Source organism: Camarhynchus parvulus, chromosome 18, assembly GCF_901933205.1.
Source record: "Camarhynchus parvulus chromosome 18, STF_HiC, whole genome shotgun sequence".
Classification (NCBI taxonomy): domain Eukaryota; kingdom Metazoa; phylum Chordata; class Aves; order Passeriformes; family Thraupidae; genus Camarhynchus; species Camarhynchus parvulus.
Genome location: NC_044588.1, coordinates 11,198,351 through 11,215,629, shown reverse-complemented (window position 1 = coordinate 11,215,629; position 17,279 = coordinate 11,198,351). Strand labels below are relative to the sequence as shown.

The 17,279-nt window shown below is 50.0% G+C and overlaps 2 protein-coding genes across 3 annotated transcripts; one reads left to right on the top strand and one right to left on the bottom strand.

Moving 5' to 3' along the window:
* Positions 1 to 742: 742 nt before the first annotated feature.
* On the bottom strand, positions 743 to 3,394 carry ATP5PD (ATP synthase peripheral stalk subunit d). 2 transcript variants are annotated; one of them, XM_030961926.1, is made up of 6 exons: positions 3,336 to 3,394; positions 2,707 to 2,836; positions 2,073 to 2,169; positions 1,514 to 1,585; positions 1,131 to 1,193; positions 743 to 1,015 (listed from the first exon to the last, which is right to left on the bottom strand). In XM_030961926.1, exons 2-6 carry the CDS (start codon positions 2,826 to 2,828, stop codon positions 884 to 886), a joined length of 486 nt encoding a protein of 161 aa, XP_030817786.1. In that variant the 5' UTR covers positions 2,829 to 2,836; positions 3,336 to 3,394; the 3' UTR covers positions 743 to 883. The 2 variants fall into 2 exon arrangements, with proteins under 2 accessions (XP_030817786.1, XP_030817787.1); XM_030961927.1 differs by lacking the exon at positions 3,336 to 3,394 and adding an exon at positions 3,240 to 3,331 and having other exon boundaries at positions 748 to 1,015.
* Positions 3,395 to 3,498: 104 nt separating this feature from the next.
* Positions 3,499 to 12,575, top strand: KCTD2 (potassium channel tetramerization domain containing 2). The gene is given in 7 exon segments (XM_030962156.1): positions 3,499 to 3,547; positions 3,550 to 3,755; positions 5,098 to 5,206; positions 5,766 to 5,857; positions 6,501 to 6,596; positions 8,343 to 8,468; positions 9,170 to 12,575. Coding segments are annotated over 7 exon segments (708 nt in total). The 3' UTR covers positions 9,200 to 12,575.
* Positions 12,576 to 17,279: the final 4,704 nt, after the last annotated feature.

The window sequence follows — 17,279 nt, the reverse complement described above, 5'->3', positions numbered from 1 at the left end:
CTGGTTCAGTAGAACTACAGATGTTCTTGAAGTATTCTGTGAGCTACTACGGTATTTGAATAAAATAGTTGTAAAATCTGGGGATAACACCTTCATTCTACCTATCTGGAATTCTGACCTCCAACATGACCAAAAAGGAAAGGAGCTGATTGCCTTCTCTTAGAGGAGAGAAGGCAATCAGCCATCTTGATTAAACACCTTCCATCTTGAGGGAAGGTGTTTAAGAATTCCACCTCAGATTATTAAATAAAACAGTGCAAGTCTTTACTATTGTTTCTGTGAGTTCCAGTGCAATCAGCACCATTCAGAAATCCAGGGCAAAGAGAAAAGGAGCATCATGATTAAGTGTTTTTAAAAAAAACTTTAAAAGTTACTTTTTTATGTGCTTCTCAACACACCAACACTCCTTCACCTCCTTTTGGAATTGGCTTTTCCTAAAAAAATCACAGTCAGCCCAGAAAACAGCCCTAGACCTGTGGCTGTAGAAATCCTGAGACACTTCAGACACACACAAATCATGGCCAAATACACTCCAGCATCTCAAAGGGCTACACACGTTCAACTTCTGAGCAAGGATCTGCCTGCAAGGGCAGGAGAACTCCATCCCCTGCCCCTCGTGGCTACAGAGAGGGACAGGAGGTTTATTTGCATTTCACAGGGTTCAGTTTGATCAGCGGGACAGGGAGCTTGGTCCTGCTACCAAAACAAGCTCATGGGTAGAAAACACAAAATCCAGAAAAAGTGGAATGTTTGCAAGTTACTGTATTGCTCCACATTACTCAGAACTCATGTCTAAGATCTAAGCCACAGACAGAGAAAGCTCTTTATTTATAAGATCATGGAGTCTGACAGTCATTAAACTGCTCATTGAACTGCTCCCAGTTTACAGATCAGCAATTGGCTTGTGGGGCCAGTATGGATACTTCTTCTTGCTCAGTTTGGTTTCAGGGAAGGCTTCACTCAAGTCTTCAAACGTCATCTGTTCAAAGGGAATCATGTTCTCGAGCTTCTGGAGCTGTGGAAGCAGGGACAGACACATCACAAGTCAGTGGTCAGGAAGGAGCAAAGCACACCCTGGAGAGCCAGGGGTGTGCTCCAGAGAATGTTCCCTAAGCAAGGTGCAGCCTCACCTCCTGCTCGTACTGGGCGATGCGGGCTTTGGAAGCCTGGATGTACTCAGCAGTGCTCTTGGCCTGGGGAGAGCAGAGGACGTGGCCAGAGTGGTTATGATAAACACACTGCCCCACAGTGAACCTGCACACCCCCCCCAGGCTTTCAGTTGGCATTAAAATCCATCACTGTTACACTGGGTAACTGATGGAATCTCCAGCAGAACCCAGACAGCCAAACCCTGCCCTGTGCAGGGATCCTTGCTCAGAAAGCCAGGCACGTGTGTGAGGGGCAGAGCTGTGCCCTGCCTGTGCAGGGGCACATCCAGAACATCCCCTCCCTCTCACCCCTTGCCACCCCCACAGAAGGCAGGGACAGCCTCAGTAGGGAATGGTTCACTTACAGCTTCCTTCTCCTGGGCATCAATCTTGGCAGTCTGTGTATCCACTGGCTCTGGAACCTTCAGTGCACTGAACTGTAAATTGAAACACAAATATTTTTAAGGTTTGTTTGACTGAAACAATCCTTCACATCAAGGTCACCTTCCCTAGCAGCAGGGGAGCATTCCTTCCTGTCTTCCTAGGATTTGCTCACAACCATGTACGTTAATGAGCTAAAAGTGATCAGTGCAACTGTCCCCTGTCCCTCCCAAGCAGCACTTGCTCACCAAGGAGCTTCCAGACATCTCTGTCCTGCCCACCACCCCCAGGACACACAACACCACCCGTTCCCCACAGCTCTGGAAGGAAGCTGGAAGGTCCCACACCACAGACTGACCCTATGACAGAGTTACTGCCCCCACACAAAGCTCCCACACCCATCTGAGCTCAGTGGGTGCCTCCAGTCTTGGGAGGCAAATCTCCACAGTGATGCAACCAAGCTCCTCTGCTGGTCCTGGTGTTTTCCTCTCAGTGCCCCAATTAAACTCCAAAGAGCAATACCCAGCTGGCAAGGAGACTGACCTTCTTCTGGAACTCATCCACCATTCCAGCCTTGGCAACATTAGCTTTGTAGAAAGCCCAGTCGATGGCCGGGGGCTTCTCTGGCAGCGCAGCCAACCTGCAGGGATGGAGCACAGCAGACATGAGCAGCAGCCTGAGCACCAGCACAGCCTGCTGTGCTCAGTTTAGGTGTCCTCAAGCTTGAAACAGCCATTTCTGCAAACCCCTCTGCCCTTGGAACAGGCTCCTCAGGACAGACAGGCAGAGCTCAGCCTGCAGCTGAGCCCCTCTGGGTGCAACCCTTAAGGAAGGATGAGGCTGTTTCACAACACTGAGCCAGAGGCAACCAGCAGGACTCCCTGCAACAGCTGGCACTTGTATCAGGCAGAGGGTGCTAAAGGATTTGAGAACCAAGATGAATTTGTAGAGCATTTAACAGTGACAAACCTCGTGCCAAAGCAAGGTGCACTCACAGAACTGCAGCTACAGGTTTACTCTGGGGAAGATTAACTAAAGGTGATTTGCCAAAAAAAGCCACCAGCTGCCTCAAGGTGACCCGCTTTAATACCTGCGAGGCCACTCCTGCGGGACCACAGAAGGACAGACAGACAGCAGCACTCACAGCGGCTGTCGGGGAGGCTGAGCGGGCACTCACCGGGCCGTCAGCGCATCGTTGCGGGTCTTCAGCGCGTTGAACATGGCTCGCTGGCTCGGCGGCACCCGCTCGGCGAAGGCCGCCCAGTCCACGGCCTTAAGGGCAGCCCTGCGTCCCGCCATGGCTCCGCCTGGCCCGGAGACACCGGTGGGTCACAGCGCGGCTCCGGTCGGGAACGCGGCACCGAGGGGCGGGAGGGGGCGAGACACGGGGGACGGGGACAGGCGCGGCTCCGGTCGGGAACGCGGCACCGAGGGGCGGGATGGGGCGAGACACGGGGGACGGGGACACGGAAGGGGTCGGGTCACGGGACGGGGACACTGGGGATCGGGCACGGAGAGAGTGCGGGCACTGGGGATCGGGCACGGAGAGAGTGCGGGCACTGGGGATCGGGCACGGAGAGAGTGCGGGCACTGGGGATCGGGCACGGAGAGTGCGGGCACTGGGGATCGGGGCACTGCGGGATCGGGACACAGGGGTCGCTCCTGAGCCCCGCCAAGACCTCACGCTGGCTCCCATCCGCTCCCACGAACCTCCCAACACCGAGGACGTCCCCAGCCGGTCCTGTCCCCCGGCCTCGGGACTCCAGGTCCCCCTTCCCGCCTCCCCTCTCCCGGCCCCGCTCTCACCTTCACTGACCGACACCGCCGTCCCCGCCGCCGGAAGTACCGCCCCCTCGGTTCCCGTCGCCCAATCAAAACTCTGATCCACCGGAAGTCATCATCCCGGAAGCGGCGCTGGCCGGAAGCGGCGCGGGCGGCGATGGCGGCGGGCGGGCGCTGAGGCTCCGCCATGGCCGAGGGGCCGCCGAGGGGCCGCACGCCCAGCCCGGGCCCCGGGGGGCGCCGGGGCCGCCCAGCCCCCGCGCGGCCGGAGCGGCGGCGGGGGCCGCCGGGGCGCTGTCCCCGCCCGCCGCCGCCTCCAAGTGGGTGCGGCTGAACGTGGGCGGCACGTACTTCGTGAGCACCCGGCAGACGCTGTGCCGGGAGCCCAAGTCCTTCCTGTGCCGTCTGTGCTGCCAGGACGGGCCCGAGCTCGGCTCCGACAAGGTGAGGCCGCGGCGGGGCCGGGCCCCCACCCCGGGACAGCCCCTCCCCGAGTCGCCGCGGCAGCCGCTGTCACCGGGGTGCCCCGAGCTGTCCCCGAGCCTCCCGTGCGGCCCCGGGCCCGGGCTGTGCACGGGCCGATGTGCCACGATTTGGGGCACGTCACTCTGACACATCGTCGGCTTGTCCCTCGTGTCGCACGGGCAGGGAGGGGGTGGCATCCCCAGGAACGGGACGTGGCTCTGCCCTCGCGCCTGTGACACCCGGGTGATGCCGCCGGTTCTGATCCCTCCACGTGCCGTGCGCTGCGCTCGAGGAGCAGCCCACATTCCCCCGCTGGTTACAGCGGGGAAGGAAAGTCCTAGAAACAGGAATGTTACGATTTCCCACCCTGAGCATGTTTGCTGTTGGTTTGGTTTTTAATATATTTCACTTCACTCCCGTAAAAGATGATGGTGCACATTCCTTGCATGGCTGGACAGTTTTGAAGTCGCTGTAGTTTATTGTAAGGATTTTGCAAGCACTTATTCTTGGAGTTGCAGATTTTCCACAGGATCAGGTGCACGAGGTGTTGTAAATGTGTTGTGAGTAGGTCAGCCAGAATCAGTCGAGTCTGTTGCTGCTCCATTCAGAGTTTAATCACAAGATAAATCCTGGTTATGATTGAAATATCAGTCACCAGCATCAGTGAGCAGAGGAGAGATTTCAGAGAGGGTTTGCACAGTTTCTTATTGCTTTAGAGTGGCAAGAGAAACAATGCTTTAAAGTCCTTAAGAGAGGGATGTGAGAGTTCTGCAGAGGGCTTGGCAGTGCTTCAGAGCTGCTCAAGAGATGCTTTTGGCTGTCAGTTGTTGGCTATTTAATGCCAATCCTTGTTGTATTTCTGGACACATGGCTGGAGCATTGCAATTTGTGTTTGCAGTAGTGGAAAGGGGAAAAAAAAAAGAACTGTTTTGGCTGTCAGGTGCCCTTAGCTAGAACTGGAGATCCCATCTTCCTCCAGAGCCTCCTGGTTAAACTAGTCTGGAGAGCAGGCTTAGCCAGAACACAAGTGCCAGGTTTTGGTTCTTACTGCAGTGAAAAAGCCCTCCTAATCCCAGCTTTTTTCTCCAGGTCCATAAAATGTGTGTACAAGTGCTTCCTGTAAGGCACCTGCCAGCCTTACTGGGGCTGCAGTGTTCATAGATCAGACACTGAAGAAGAAAAACGGTTTAAATGTAGCACACTTATACACCTCCCACAGGCAAATGAATCCAGGTTCTCAGAGAGAAACTGTTGCATTTATTGTGTTAGATTGAAAGTGTTATTTCCTGGCACCACTGAGCCGTGCCTGTTTTGCTGTCAGGATGAGACCGGGGCCTATCTCATTGACAGAGACCCCACGTACTTCGGGCCGATACTGAACTACCTCCGGCACGGGAAGCTCATCATCAACAAGGAGCTTGCAGAGGAAGGTGAGAGAATAACACAGGCAAGGCTGGAAGGGCTGTTTGACAGCACATCCAGAGCCCTCACCATCAGCTGGTGAGAGTGTGAGCAAGTTTCCCAGGAGTGCTGTTAGTACTGTTAATTGCTCATTAGCAGGGATTAAGTCATCAGATTGTGTGTCTTCCCAAGTGCAGAGGCTGCAGCTCACAGCACACCCTGTCACTGTGCTGAGCCCAAGGTCTGGTACAGCCCATCTGCCCCTCACAGACCACGGTTCTCCCCAAACAGGCAGCTCTGAGGGCTTTCCCTTGATGGGGCTGGGTGAAGAAATAGACATTGTACCATGAGATTTCTGATAATCCCAGGGAAAGGGGAATAATCTTTCTTAAAGATCCTCTTAAGTCACAAAAGGAGGTGACAGTTAGTCAGGCATTTTCTCCTAGCCTGAGAGCAGGAGGTGGGTGGCACATTTGAGATTCTGACATCTGGGCTAGATTTGGAGTCAGCAGCAGGGTTGAATCCTTGTGACAGAATCATTCTATCCTGTGCAAAGTAACAGAATCTGTGCTTTGGGTTCCTCGTCAGGGGTGCTGGAAGAGGCTGAGTTTTACAACATCGCGTCCCTGGTGCGGCTGGTGAAGGAGCGGATCCGGGACAACGAGAACAGAACCTCTCAAGTAATGCACCCCTGGGTTATGGAGTCAGTTCTGTGCCTCAGGAGGACAGGCATGGCTGCAGCCCTTGCAGTAGCACTTCTTTGGTTTAGCAGTAACAGGGGAATAAATGCTGTTGGGTGGATGCAGGGCATGGCTAGCAGAGTCCTCAGTGTGGCTTTATAAAGCACAGACCACTGAGTCATCTCAGCTCTGTAGGGAAAGGCAAGGGACACTTACAGGAGAGGGGCCAGGAGCAGACACGGGTGGTTATAAAGCAAAACATACTGCTTTGGCAAAGAACAGCTCAAACTCCTCCTTCTCTAAACCATTTCTTCCCTTTGTTTCTCTGGGACGTTTCCCATTGATGCTCAGCTGATATCAGCACGTCCGATAGACTGAATTTCAGAAATGTTTTCAAAAAGCAGCAAATGGCTTTGAAAGCTAAAGAAGTTTTGCTTTCACTGTAGCTGAGACACCTAGAAAGATTTTAAGAGAAGAGTGGCAGGCATGAGGTTCTGTTTTGGAATCACTGGGATAAAAAAGCCCTTAGAAAGCCTGGGGGGCTCTCACTTCCTAAGATGAGAGCAGGAGCAGCTTATTAATTTTCTAGCATGATACTAGTAAAGCAATTACTAAACCCCAGGCATTGTTCTCTGTGCTCCAGGGACCTGTGAAACACGTGTACAGAGTGCTGCAGTGCCAAGAGGAAGAGCTCACACAGATGGTGTCCACCATGTCCGATGGATGGAAATTTGAACAGGTACCATTACCAAAGAATGGCAGAATTCCTTTGAAAACTGGATGTGGAATAAGTAGAGTTGCCTGTTGAGTTGCTTTTCACACTGCTCTGCTCTTCTGAATAAGCAGCCTGACCTGAGCAGCAATCCACTTGTGTCCAGTTACTGACAGGGGAGAGCAGAAGTCACTCAAGCTGCCAGAGAGATTTCATTTTCTCTCAGGGCTTCTTTTCTTCTTGTCAAATCCCAGGGCAGTTCTTCCCTTCTCCTGCATTTCATCACATACACCAGGCCACGGTATAACAGTTCTATCCAGGAAAATTACCAGAGCCATGAGAAAACACAGCACAACTTTCTGGGAACCTCAAAGCCACAACTGCTGCATTTACTGAAGAGGCTCTGAGTGAGATGAGAACTTTCTGCAGATGTCTTTGCAGTGCAGCTGGTTCCAGGGCTGGGTGTCACTGCAGTTGCATATGGCATTGGGTCCATGTTTGGTTTCTGGAATCAAACACAGTTCTCTTATTTCTGAGGAGGGAGAACTGGAGCCAGCTGGCCTGTGTGTTATGTTATATTAAGAAACTACAGAATGGGGTCTGTGGATTGCAGCAGTGTCTTCCTATTTAGTCCAGCTTCAGTACAAGTGGATGCTGTGGGAAGTGTGCTGACATGGAGTGAGGCAGAGGATTAGGAACAGCACTTCCCATCAGTTGCTTCTATGGATCTGTTCTGCAATGCCTGGAAACTGTCTCAGAGTGGAGAGGCAGTCAAAAACCTGACCCTGTAAGGAAATAGCGAAATCTTGTGACCAAGAACCACTCATTGCTCTGTGAAAATGCAGTTCTCCAACACCCAGGTTTTGCTGTCCAGCAGTTTACAGAATCTGCCTTTCACACATCCATATCTACACCCCCAAAACCTTGAGGTTACAGGCAGTGCCTTTCATGGGAACCTGCACCCTTAGATCTTTCCTAATCTTCCTTTTCAAATCTATAATCTATAAATATGGAGCTGGTTCTTCCAAAATCTATTTGGACATGGAAGTTAAGGTGCATGCTGCACATTAAAAGTTTCCTGGACACACACAGTTGGTAAGAGTCATAATGCTTTCTTCAGAGGACTTGGATTTATTTTCTGGAAAGCAGAACTGAGTTGTAAATGACAAATTAGCTCTGTACTCCAGGATGTCCTTTTAATGTAATAATGATGAATGAGACAGATGGGGTTTCTTGGATTGAGTCCAGACCCCCTCAACACAACAGTAATAGAATATAATCCTGTTTACACAGATACCAGACTCCATTTTGGCAGCATCCACATAAAGGACAGTGTCTGTTTGCCACATGTCCCCAGTTAATCCAACATCTGCCTGGGGTAAAGAATTCCCATTTCCACATCAGTCACAAGGCAGTTGAGAGCTGAGTTCAGCAAGGACCAGGCAATTTGCAATGCCTGCCCACGTCTGAGTGAACTGGATATTATGTATTGCACAATCTGTTTTCCCTTTTTCCACCCCCAGAAACTGGGCAATGTTCTGCTGTGTTCAGCATTAGTTTCAAGCTGGAATTCCTTCCCGGGGCTCCAGGTGCCACTAGAGGGCTGTGGAGCTCGGGTGTGTCCCTGCCTTACACACACACACACACACATACACAGGATGCTGCAGGGGACACTTCATCCAGAACAGATCTGGGACAGTCCTCTCTCATAGCAACTGCAGGAATAAAATCAAGGCTTGCTAATAGTTACCTTGGCTGTCTCCTGTTGCACAGCTGATCAGCATTGGATCTTCCTATAACTATGGAAATGAAGACCAGGCAGAATTCCTCTGTGTTGTGTCCAGGGAGCTCAACAATTCTACCAATGGCATTGTCAAGGAGCCAAGTGAGAAGGCCAAGGTAAGGCACTTGCTCAGATGTATCAATTTGAATTCCCCTAGAAAGAAAAACCTTTCCTGCACCAAGCTGCAGCAGTAGTTCTGTGGATCAGCTTTCCCATTGCCTTCTCTACCCCTTCTTGGAAGATTTCATGATTTACTGTAGGACAAGCGGTAAGGCTCTCTGTGAACTTTAAATTAAGACCAAAATACTGAAGGAAAGAGTAACTTGAAGAGGAAGAACGGAGTAGCAAGGTCCTTTGAGGTTAGATTTTGTGGTTGAAGTATGTTGCAGGGAGAAACAAGATTTTTCTTCTCTTTCTACCCTCCCCATCCCTGGAAGTGTTCAAGGCCAAGTTGGATGGGGCTCTGAGCAGCCTGGTCTAGTGGAAGATATCCTTGCCCTTGGCAGAGAACAAGATATGCTTTAAGGTCCCTTCTAAACCATTCCATGAATCCACTTTTTTTTTTTTTTTCTTTTTACCTCCCAGAATAAAAACAAGATGACATCTTTATCTCCTGGCAAGCAGCTGAGCAGGATTTCTAGAGAAGGGGCTCACTTGCCCTTAACCAGCCTATCAGTTGTTTTGGTGGCATAAAAGCCTGCAAGCTGCTCTCACATTAGTCCATGCTTCCTTTGTCTGCAAAACCCAAGGACTGTGAACAGGAACTTGTGCATATAAACTTGTCTGAGGTTTTCACAGAAGGTCTCTTCTGTTTCAGATTCTTCAGGAGCGAGGATCCCGGATGTAATTCAAGTGTCCACTCCATTAAACTCCCAGATGTCACAGGGCAGTCCAGCTGGGCAGAGCATCTCTCCACAGAGCAGCCCAGCCCTTGTACAGTAACCAAGCTAATGCAAAGCAAAGCCAAGCCTGTCCTGCCAATGGCAAATAATTCTGGTCATAACCAAAGGCTTTTCTCTTACCCTGGAAACCGAGAAAGGAAGAGACTCTTCCAGTTGGACAGTCCTTTCCACAAGTATTTGTTTTATTTCCTTGGCCAGCGCTGTATTGAATTTTTCCGACAATGGCTGGGCCGGATTCCCAGCCGGAGCCTTTGTGAAGGTTGCTCAGGTCCTCAGGCCCTTGTAATCAATCCCACCTTCCACAGGCTGCTGTGGGTGAGAAGGTCCACATTTGAGCTGTGCCATTGCTTGCACCCAGGTCTGCCACCAGAACAGTGCAGGGACCTTGCAGTGCTCCCCCTTCTCCCCCAAATCTGAAGAACAGGGCTTTAAAAGGAGGAACAAAACAACCACTCCTAAAAAAACCCACACAAACTTTTCTATCCTTGCTTTGTATCTGTTCCTTGTTCAATTCCTAAGAGCTGAGTTTAGATCTGAGGGGAGGGGAGTTGTGTATCCATCTGACACAGGTCTCACTGGTAACACTATTCTACATGGGCTCCTGGTATTTTCCAAAGCCCATTACTTTGTATGCATAAACAAAGAGACCTGTGTTCGCCCAAAATAGTGATAGAGTGATAATCCCATCCTTTACACTTCTCCACAGAGGAAGAGCGGTGACATCTTCCCCCCCAGTACCATGTCATGGCCATATCTTAGCCTGGTGCAAAGTCATAAGGTTTAGGGACTTGCTGCTGCCAAGTTCAGCTTTGCCTTGTTTGTCTCCAGCAGTGTGGGCTCTGTCTCCTTCCCTCTCACCAGGGAGGGCTTCAGGCAGAATTTCTTTTGTACTGTACCAAGCAGGCAGGTTTGTCTGACCCCACGAGATCCTTTGCAGAGGAGATCCCTGATTTACACACAGTGATTTACCTGCAGCCCCCTCCTGTCCCCACCTTTAAGAGATCACCTCAAATTACAGAGGGACATCACAGAGCTGGGGTGGGGGGGTTTGGTGAAAAGTTGCCAAACTATTGTAATGTTTCTTGTCCAAAGTGATGTGTCAACTTTTGTGACTTTTCTTTCCTTTTTTTTTTTTTTGGGAATGCCTTGGATGGATGTGCAAAATGTTCGTTTGTGCCTCTCTTGAATTCTAATCTTAGCCAAACTGCAGTCACTGGTTCCCCTCTGTTACTCTGTGCCACCCCTAACCAAGGGCATGTCCCTCCTAGTCTGGTAAATGGAATTTCATAGGAATTTGCTGCATGTTTTTCCCCTTTCATCCTGGCTTTGTTCTTTGTAGCCTGAGTGTCCTGGCACTTGGGTCATTTTCAGTCCCAAACTGACATTACAGCAAAGCTTAGGAGATGCTGGAATTCAGACATTGATAAGCTCAGAGCAGATGTTTCTCAATAAGCTACCAGAAAATTCCTCACCTGGACTGAGGGGTTGGGCTCCTTTCTGGAGGGCTTCAGCTACCCATGTTCTCCTGAAAGTTTTGACACAGAATTAGGCAGGTTTTCCATCTTAACCACTTGTTGCTGAGAGGGTCCTACCAACAGTCCAGCAGCCAGTTCAGTGACCAAGATGTGCAGCAAAGACACTGAGTGGCACCGCTGTGCTCTGCCTCTCTCCAGTCCTTCTGCATGTCCTCTTGCCTGTTCTCCATCCTGCTTTGCCAGTGTACCTCCTCCAGTGGAGCCCTTGCCTCATTCTCAAGACAGACTGCTTAATTGTCTGTGCTAGATTAGTCCTGGTAACAACAGACTGTGCCAAATGTCTTTGAATTCACATTGTGTCAGTGACAGGCTGTTGAATCACAGCTGGCTTTCCATCACACTGAAAAACCCAGCTCTGCTTCCCTCCATCTGCCCTGTTTATAACATGGTGAGCTGGTGTTGGTGTGATCAGACTACACACCTTGGCTGGGCCTGAACAACACTGTGATGTGTACAGATCTCCCTCCTCTGTCCCTATGCTGTAGCCTCAGCCACTGTCTGTGCTCATAGCTAAGAAATCAAGCACATGTATGCAAGTTAGCAGCCTGAAAAGCCCTTTGACACTCATTTGTCTTAGTGCCCTTCCTCAGAGGAGGGAGTTTTTGGGAACTGGTCAAGAAACACCAAACTAAAGGCAGCAGGAACTGGTCAGGTTGTGTTTGCGACATTGATGCCAGCTGAGCACCTTGTTAAACCATGGAGCTCAGAGCCACCCTGGCTGCAGAGGAGACTTTGTGTCCTGTACAGCTCAAGTAGACAAGAATAACAAACACTTCCCTGGCTGCTTTGTGTCACACGTGGTGAAGCCCAGGGAGGGTTGCCTGATGCAGTGATGCCATCGCTCTCCCCTCTGAGCCACAGAGAGCCTAAAAGTGACCATTAGCAGGTGAATGGCACAGCTGCTTAACTGATGAGCACAAGAAAGATCCAAGTTGCATCTTGGTTTTCCCTTTCATGCTGCTTTTGGTAGGGAGAAGGTGCCAGGGCACCATGGACTCTTTGGGTTCCATTGCAGGGTCTGTTGAATTTCAGCAGAACAAATTTATGGTAAAAAACCAATCATTGGTACTGGATGCTGAAGTTTTTGGGTGATGTTTAGGACCAGGCATGAAGTCCATCCAGAGCAGGTACATTCCAAGTGAAGGATTTCTCCTTCCCTGACTCTGCTAAGTCACCTTTACCCTGAGACAGGGCAGGTCTCAGCATTATGCACCAGTTGCATCCCTTCTGTGCTCAAACAGGGCTTTTCCTTCCATTGCCTTTCACTCAGTCACAACTATATCAAAATTAGTGCTGAATTAGGATGAAATTTGTCCCATTCACTCTAAAAAAGTGTAGCATGTTGTGGTGAGTAGAGTAGGAGAGCAGGGGTAGATCTACTGGCTGTCCAAGAGGGCTTCTGCCTCTTGGGAAGGTTCACTTTAAAGCATTAATCTGGGAATGGAGTGTATGACCCTTTAGGTTTTTTTAAAACTTGCCCAGTGGCCTAAATTGTTCCGTTATGGCAAGACTGGAAATAACCTCTTGAAGTGTCTTTGTTTCTGCACATTTTTAAAAACTGATTTTTCTCAGGGGTGACTGAGTGGGCTGAGGCGAAGGGGGCCTGGTTGGCTGCGGGGCAGGGCCGGAGTAGCCGGGCCGGGGGCTCCTACCCGGAGGTTTTGTACAGTTTGTCACGTGTCAGTGCCCTTTGCTACTGTTTCTTTGTTTATTAAATGTGTTTGAATAACAGTTGAGATGCTGTGATTTTTTTTTTCCAATAAAGATTCTGAAATTGGTTTGAAAAGTTTAAAGGGCAGTCTGCAGCCTGCTGCTTTGCCTGCAGCACACAGGTACTGCATTATGAGGGAAGAAATGTGCAGATTGGGCACTTGCTTCTGGCTTCACTTTTAACAGTCATTTGCCAAAAGGAGGATCTGGAGTCCTCCTAGACGGCTTTCAGGGATAAAGGTACAACTGAAGCTTGTTTCTGATGTTTTAGTCTATAAAATAATCTCAAATTGCACATTTATCCTAACAATTTCCACTGATAACCACAAGTAAGTAGAACATTAATACAACCACTAAAAGTGAGTAGCTAAAACAGGAAGAGGATTTTTTTCCTTGTCAGCTGTCATTTGCTGAACCCCTACTCAACACTGGACCACATGGAGGAAGGGTCTGACTCTTTCAGCTTTGGTGCTGCCAGAAGTTGGATGACATTGGCAATTCAGGCCCAACACAATGAAAAGGAAGAGCAAGGACACAAGTGAAGAATGGGAAGTCTAGGGTTGAGTTAGTCCTACTCTTGATTGCAAGTGGCTGTTGCCTCCTGTGGGTGCTCTGAAGGCTGCCAGTCTCCATCCTCACTGCCACAAGACCCTCAAAGCCACAGAGCAGGGAAGGGCTGACACATCCCCAAACCAGGGTTTAACACCAGCACAGTGGAAGAGGATGAGACTCTCCCCACACAGGGAGTTCACCAGAAACCATGGCTAAGCCAAGTCACCACACACTGTGAGTTGATTTAAGATAGTATTTTCAAACCTCTAGACCCATTTTTCTATCCCAGACCTGGCTGCATGTCTGCACTGCCAGTGAATTTGCCCAAAGCAAAGCCACACTTCAAGTGCTAGCAGAGTCTTGGGCAGAGGTGGAAACTGCAGTGCTGGCACTGCTGACACCACACACATATCTGTTCATCAGGGAGGGCTTGTCAGCAGAAATTCAGGTTACAGCCAGCATTTACATAATGCCACAACCTCCCTGCTACCCCACCTTAGGACTGTCAGATAAGGCCACACAAGCTGGAAAAAGCTTTGCAGGACCTTTAACCAGCTCCAGGCCTGCCAGGCAGGTGGCTCCTCTAGCACAATGCCATGTCACCACGCAGGAGACACAAGCATTACTCAGTGCACCTACAGGAACCATGAGCTGGAGCTGCCAGGTCTTTGCAGCGTCCCTCACTTTCCCATCCAAGGCTGTGAAACGCATTAACTCCTTTAAAAATTATTTTTTTTTACTTGCTGCAGGAAACAGGTGATGCCTCAGTATTGCCGAGTGATGAGAGGTTGTGCAGGATTGGCAGTGTGTTAACTTACCCAAAATAAAAATCAACCCTGTACATCAGTTCTTAACGTGCTGGGCCTGCTGCTGCCAGGAGCCCAAAGCTCAGCTCTCCCTGTTGCCAAACGCAGGCTGCTCTAGAGCTGCTGCAGCAGCAGAAGGGAAAGGGGAATGGATTGCGGCAGAACTGACCTCAGCAGAGGGTTATGGGCCCTGACTCTTGTCTGTGTTGATCAGAGCACCCCAGACAGCCTCCCAACACTGTTGCCCCAAGAAGATGTGGGATGCCCAGTGAAGGCACATCCCCAGGGACAAGCAGCTCCTGTGAGTGAGGGGCTCTGTCCACGGGGCTGTGCCACCACCAAGGCAGGAGGTGAATGGCACCACAAAAACACCCAAGGGATTTCATACCTGCCCATAGCAGGATCTGGTCCCTCCTACCCCCAGAGACAACTAGGGGGGAAAATTCTCCAGGTGGCTTTGCCAGGTGCCTGGGGGAAAGATGAGTGATGAAACATCACATTTTCTGATAGCCAGAGTAAAGTCAGTAGGTAGTGCATGCACTAAGCTATGGCAGAGGGACTTGAAAATCTCCTCATCAGATTTTCTGCATTGGAAAGCACTTAAAAGGAGCAATTTTACATCCTTCTCTGGAAAGAGAGGCTCAGGCCCCCTCTTGTCCTCCAGGCTGTGTCCAGGGCCCACCAGGCTCCCTGGGGCTGGTGCTCACCTTCCCACAACACTCTCATTAGTCACCCCAGCTGGCAGCTCACCTTGCCCCTGACAGTTTTGCCTGGAACACAATTAATTAATTAGTTGGTTTTTCTGGCCTGCCTGTTCATGTCCGTGGACAAAGAGGAAATAGTAATTGACATTAAAGGCAGAAAATGGTTTTAGCAGTGTCAGGCACCCATCAGCATCCAACTGCTTGGCCTGGGGCTCCAGCAAAATGCAATGGAAACTGAGGCTGCATTTGCCCTCTGCGGGGGCAAATGGGAGGGATGAAACACAGCAATGCAGAGGTCCTGCCACAGCCATACATGCATCTTGCACAACCCCTTCACATGCTTCTCTGCTCTGCCTCAGGCAAACACACAGACGAAGGTCAATTCCTCACTTACCCGCCCACCCTCACCCGGAACAAAGTAATCAAGCCAGATCTGTCTGCAGACGGGAAGCCTGCAGATATTTTCAACTCAGCTTTCTAACTTGTTTGGGAAACAAGGACCTTGGCCATGTCCTTCTACCTAGATCTGGCTATGAGGCAGTTATTGATGGTTTAACCCAACTTTCACATGGTTAAATAACTGTCTCATACCCTCTTGCTTTCCAGGCTGGAGAAACACATTGGTTACTCCAAACCACAGTAAAGAAAGAGTTGCAATGCCCTAGCAATTAGCTTCAGATTGTGGTGTAACAGATGAGAAAAGGCTTATCTCAAAAGATAAGCCTTTTTGACCTTCTGGTAATATTTCCTGTTAGAGGCCTCTATCCCTCCTAGGTGTTTCCCAGTGTGAAGTGCACAGAGTCCTCAGGTTTTATCAGTGAGCTGAGAACTCCACAGGTCTCTGTGTCACCAAGAATATCCTTGAGCTCAGGGCCATCTAGGCAGCAGGTCCTTTACCACAGCCAGGAAAACATGCACCAGTGATCTTGATGAATTCAAATGACAGCATCTAAAAATGAGGAAAACCATTTGGGTAACCAAGCAAGGAGACAGGCCTTTAACCTGAGCACTGAGTTCAAGATGTCTTAGAAAAGCAGGCAGATTCAACACTAAATAGATAGAAAACACCTAATAAATGGTCATCCTCAACCTAATGTTCCAGTGTGTTTTTATCTAAAATTTTAATACAAAGAAACATGTAAAAAGTAAGAAGAAGAGGGACATATTTGCCAAACCAATGGAGATTTGCCCATGAAACAAAGGCTTAAGGCCACGTTTTGCTGTTTCCATACCCCTCTGAAAATATGACCCTAAGGCACACAGGGACCTGCACTTGCTGCTGGGATAAAGAGTTCCTGCCTTTCCTTTTCCAGAAATCACAAAGCTAAACATTGTGATCCCTCTGGGTATGAGCAGGAAGAGCCTCAGTGTCAGCACTTAGTATCTTCTGTATCAGCTGTATCTTCTCTTCTACCCTGTTACGGCCTCTAAGCATCACCCATATTTTCCTTAGAGCAGGACATCCTCCTTGGACAGGAGACCTGGGCAGGGCCTGGCTGGGATGGCAGAGCACCTGCCCAGAGCTAAAGAGCCAAAGCTGAATAGCTGGAGCCCAAAAAACAGCTGGCTTCCTAAAAACCATGCTCCAAAATTTCTGGCTGAACACCTTCAGCCCCCCACAACCTCCTCCAGCTGCTCCACAGGTCCAGCAGTCAGACACAAGGAAACACTCCTTTTGATCCTACTCCAAATGAGTCCCTGATTCCTTATTAATAAAAGCCAATTTAAATCATAATTAAAAGCTTTTTAGAGGGAACTTTCAGCCGCTGCTCAGGATCAAAATATCAATCTATGAAAGAGATGCCCTGCAGCAGGGCTAGACTACCCACAGCTGCATCACATCCCATTTCTCCCTTCCTCTGCCACATCCTCACCTACTGCAGGAGTTTTCTTGCAGCTAATGACAAGGTAACTTCATTTCTTGAGAAGCCTCATTTTCCTAGGAACACGCCCTGCCCTCATCTTCCCAAGTGCAGGCAATTGCTGGAAGAAAAGCACCCACAGCTTCCAGATATCCTCAGTAACCTCAGCCAGGTTCCTAGCAAGGACCTCCATCTGTTCAGATACTCCATGGTCCCTCTCTCTGTCCACTCCAGGGCAGGCCAGGGCAGTGTGGCAGGTTATGGTGCCACACAGCACGAGCCAGAGCTGCTCCCAAAGCCACTTTCACCATGAGTTTGTGCAATTTCTTCCACAGACTCATCGGCAGATCCCCATTGCCTCAGGGAATGTTGTCCTTCTTGGCACCACACTTGGCACATAAAGCACAGGCTCTGGGACAGCTGGGGACCAGAGGGGATGGTGGCAGTCAGGAGGGCAAGGGCCAGCATGCACACAACCATCTGCAGTCACCCACCAGCCAGAGATCCACCACGGGGATAAAGAGCAGGGACAAGCCACGGCTTGCTGAATTCCTGCAGGCCAATGGGAGCTGTCAGTGCATGCTCTGGTGCCAGCTGCCTCCTCAGCTCTCATTTCCATCTCCAGGCTAAGCCATTTTATCCCAGCACGGGCTAATGGCCATTAAACCTAGTCCCAAAAGGGGGATTTCTCACCTGGTCTTACAGCCACACTATCAGTGATTAATGAGCACAAAGCAGCCAAGCAGACCCCAAGTCAACCCAGGAGAGCAGAAATCAGTGGTGAAACTGAGCAAAAAGTGATCCATGCAAGGATCTGGACTTAAATGCATCTGGGGAACAAACAGGATGGAGGGGG

What these genes read in the sequence shown, in the direction of transcription:
- ATP5PD (XM_030961926.1), bottom strand. Translation starts at nt 2,828, where the DNA reads ATGGCGGGACGCAGGGCTGCCCTTAAGGCCGTGGACTGGGCGGCCTTC. An exon ending in AACGATGCGCTGACGGCCCG is followed by an intron (nt 2,170 to 2,706) that starts GTGAGTGCCCGC and finishes CCATCCCTGCAG; the next exon opens with GTTGGCTGCGCTGCCAGAGA. An exon ending in TCGCCCAGTACGAGCAGGAG is followed by an intron (nt 1,016 to 1,130) that starts GTGAGGCTGCAC and finishes CTGCTTCCACAG; the next exon opens with CTCCAGAAGCTCGAGAACAT.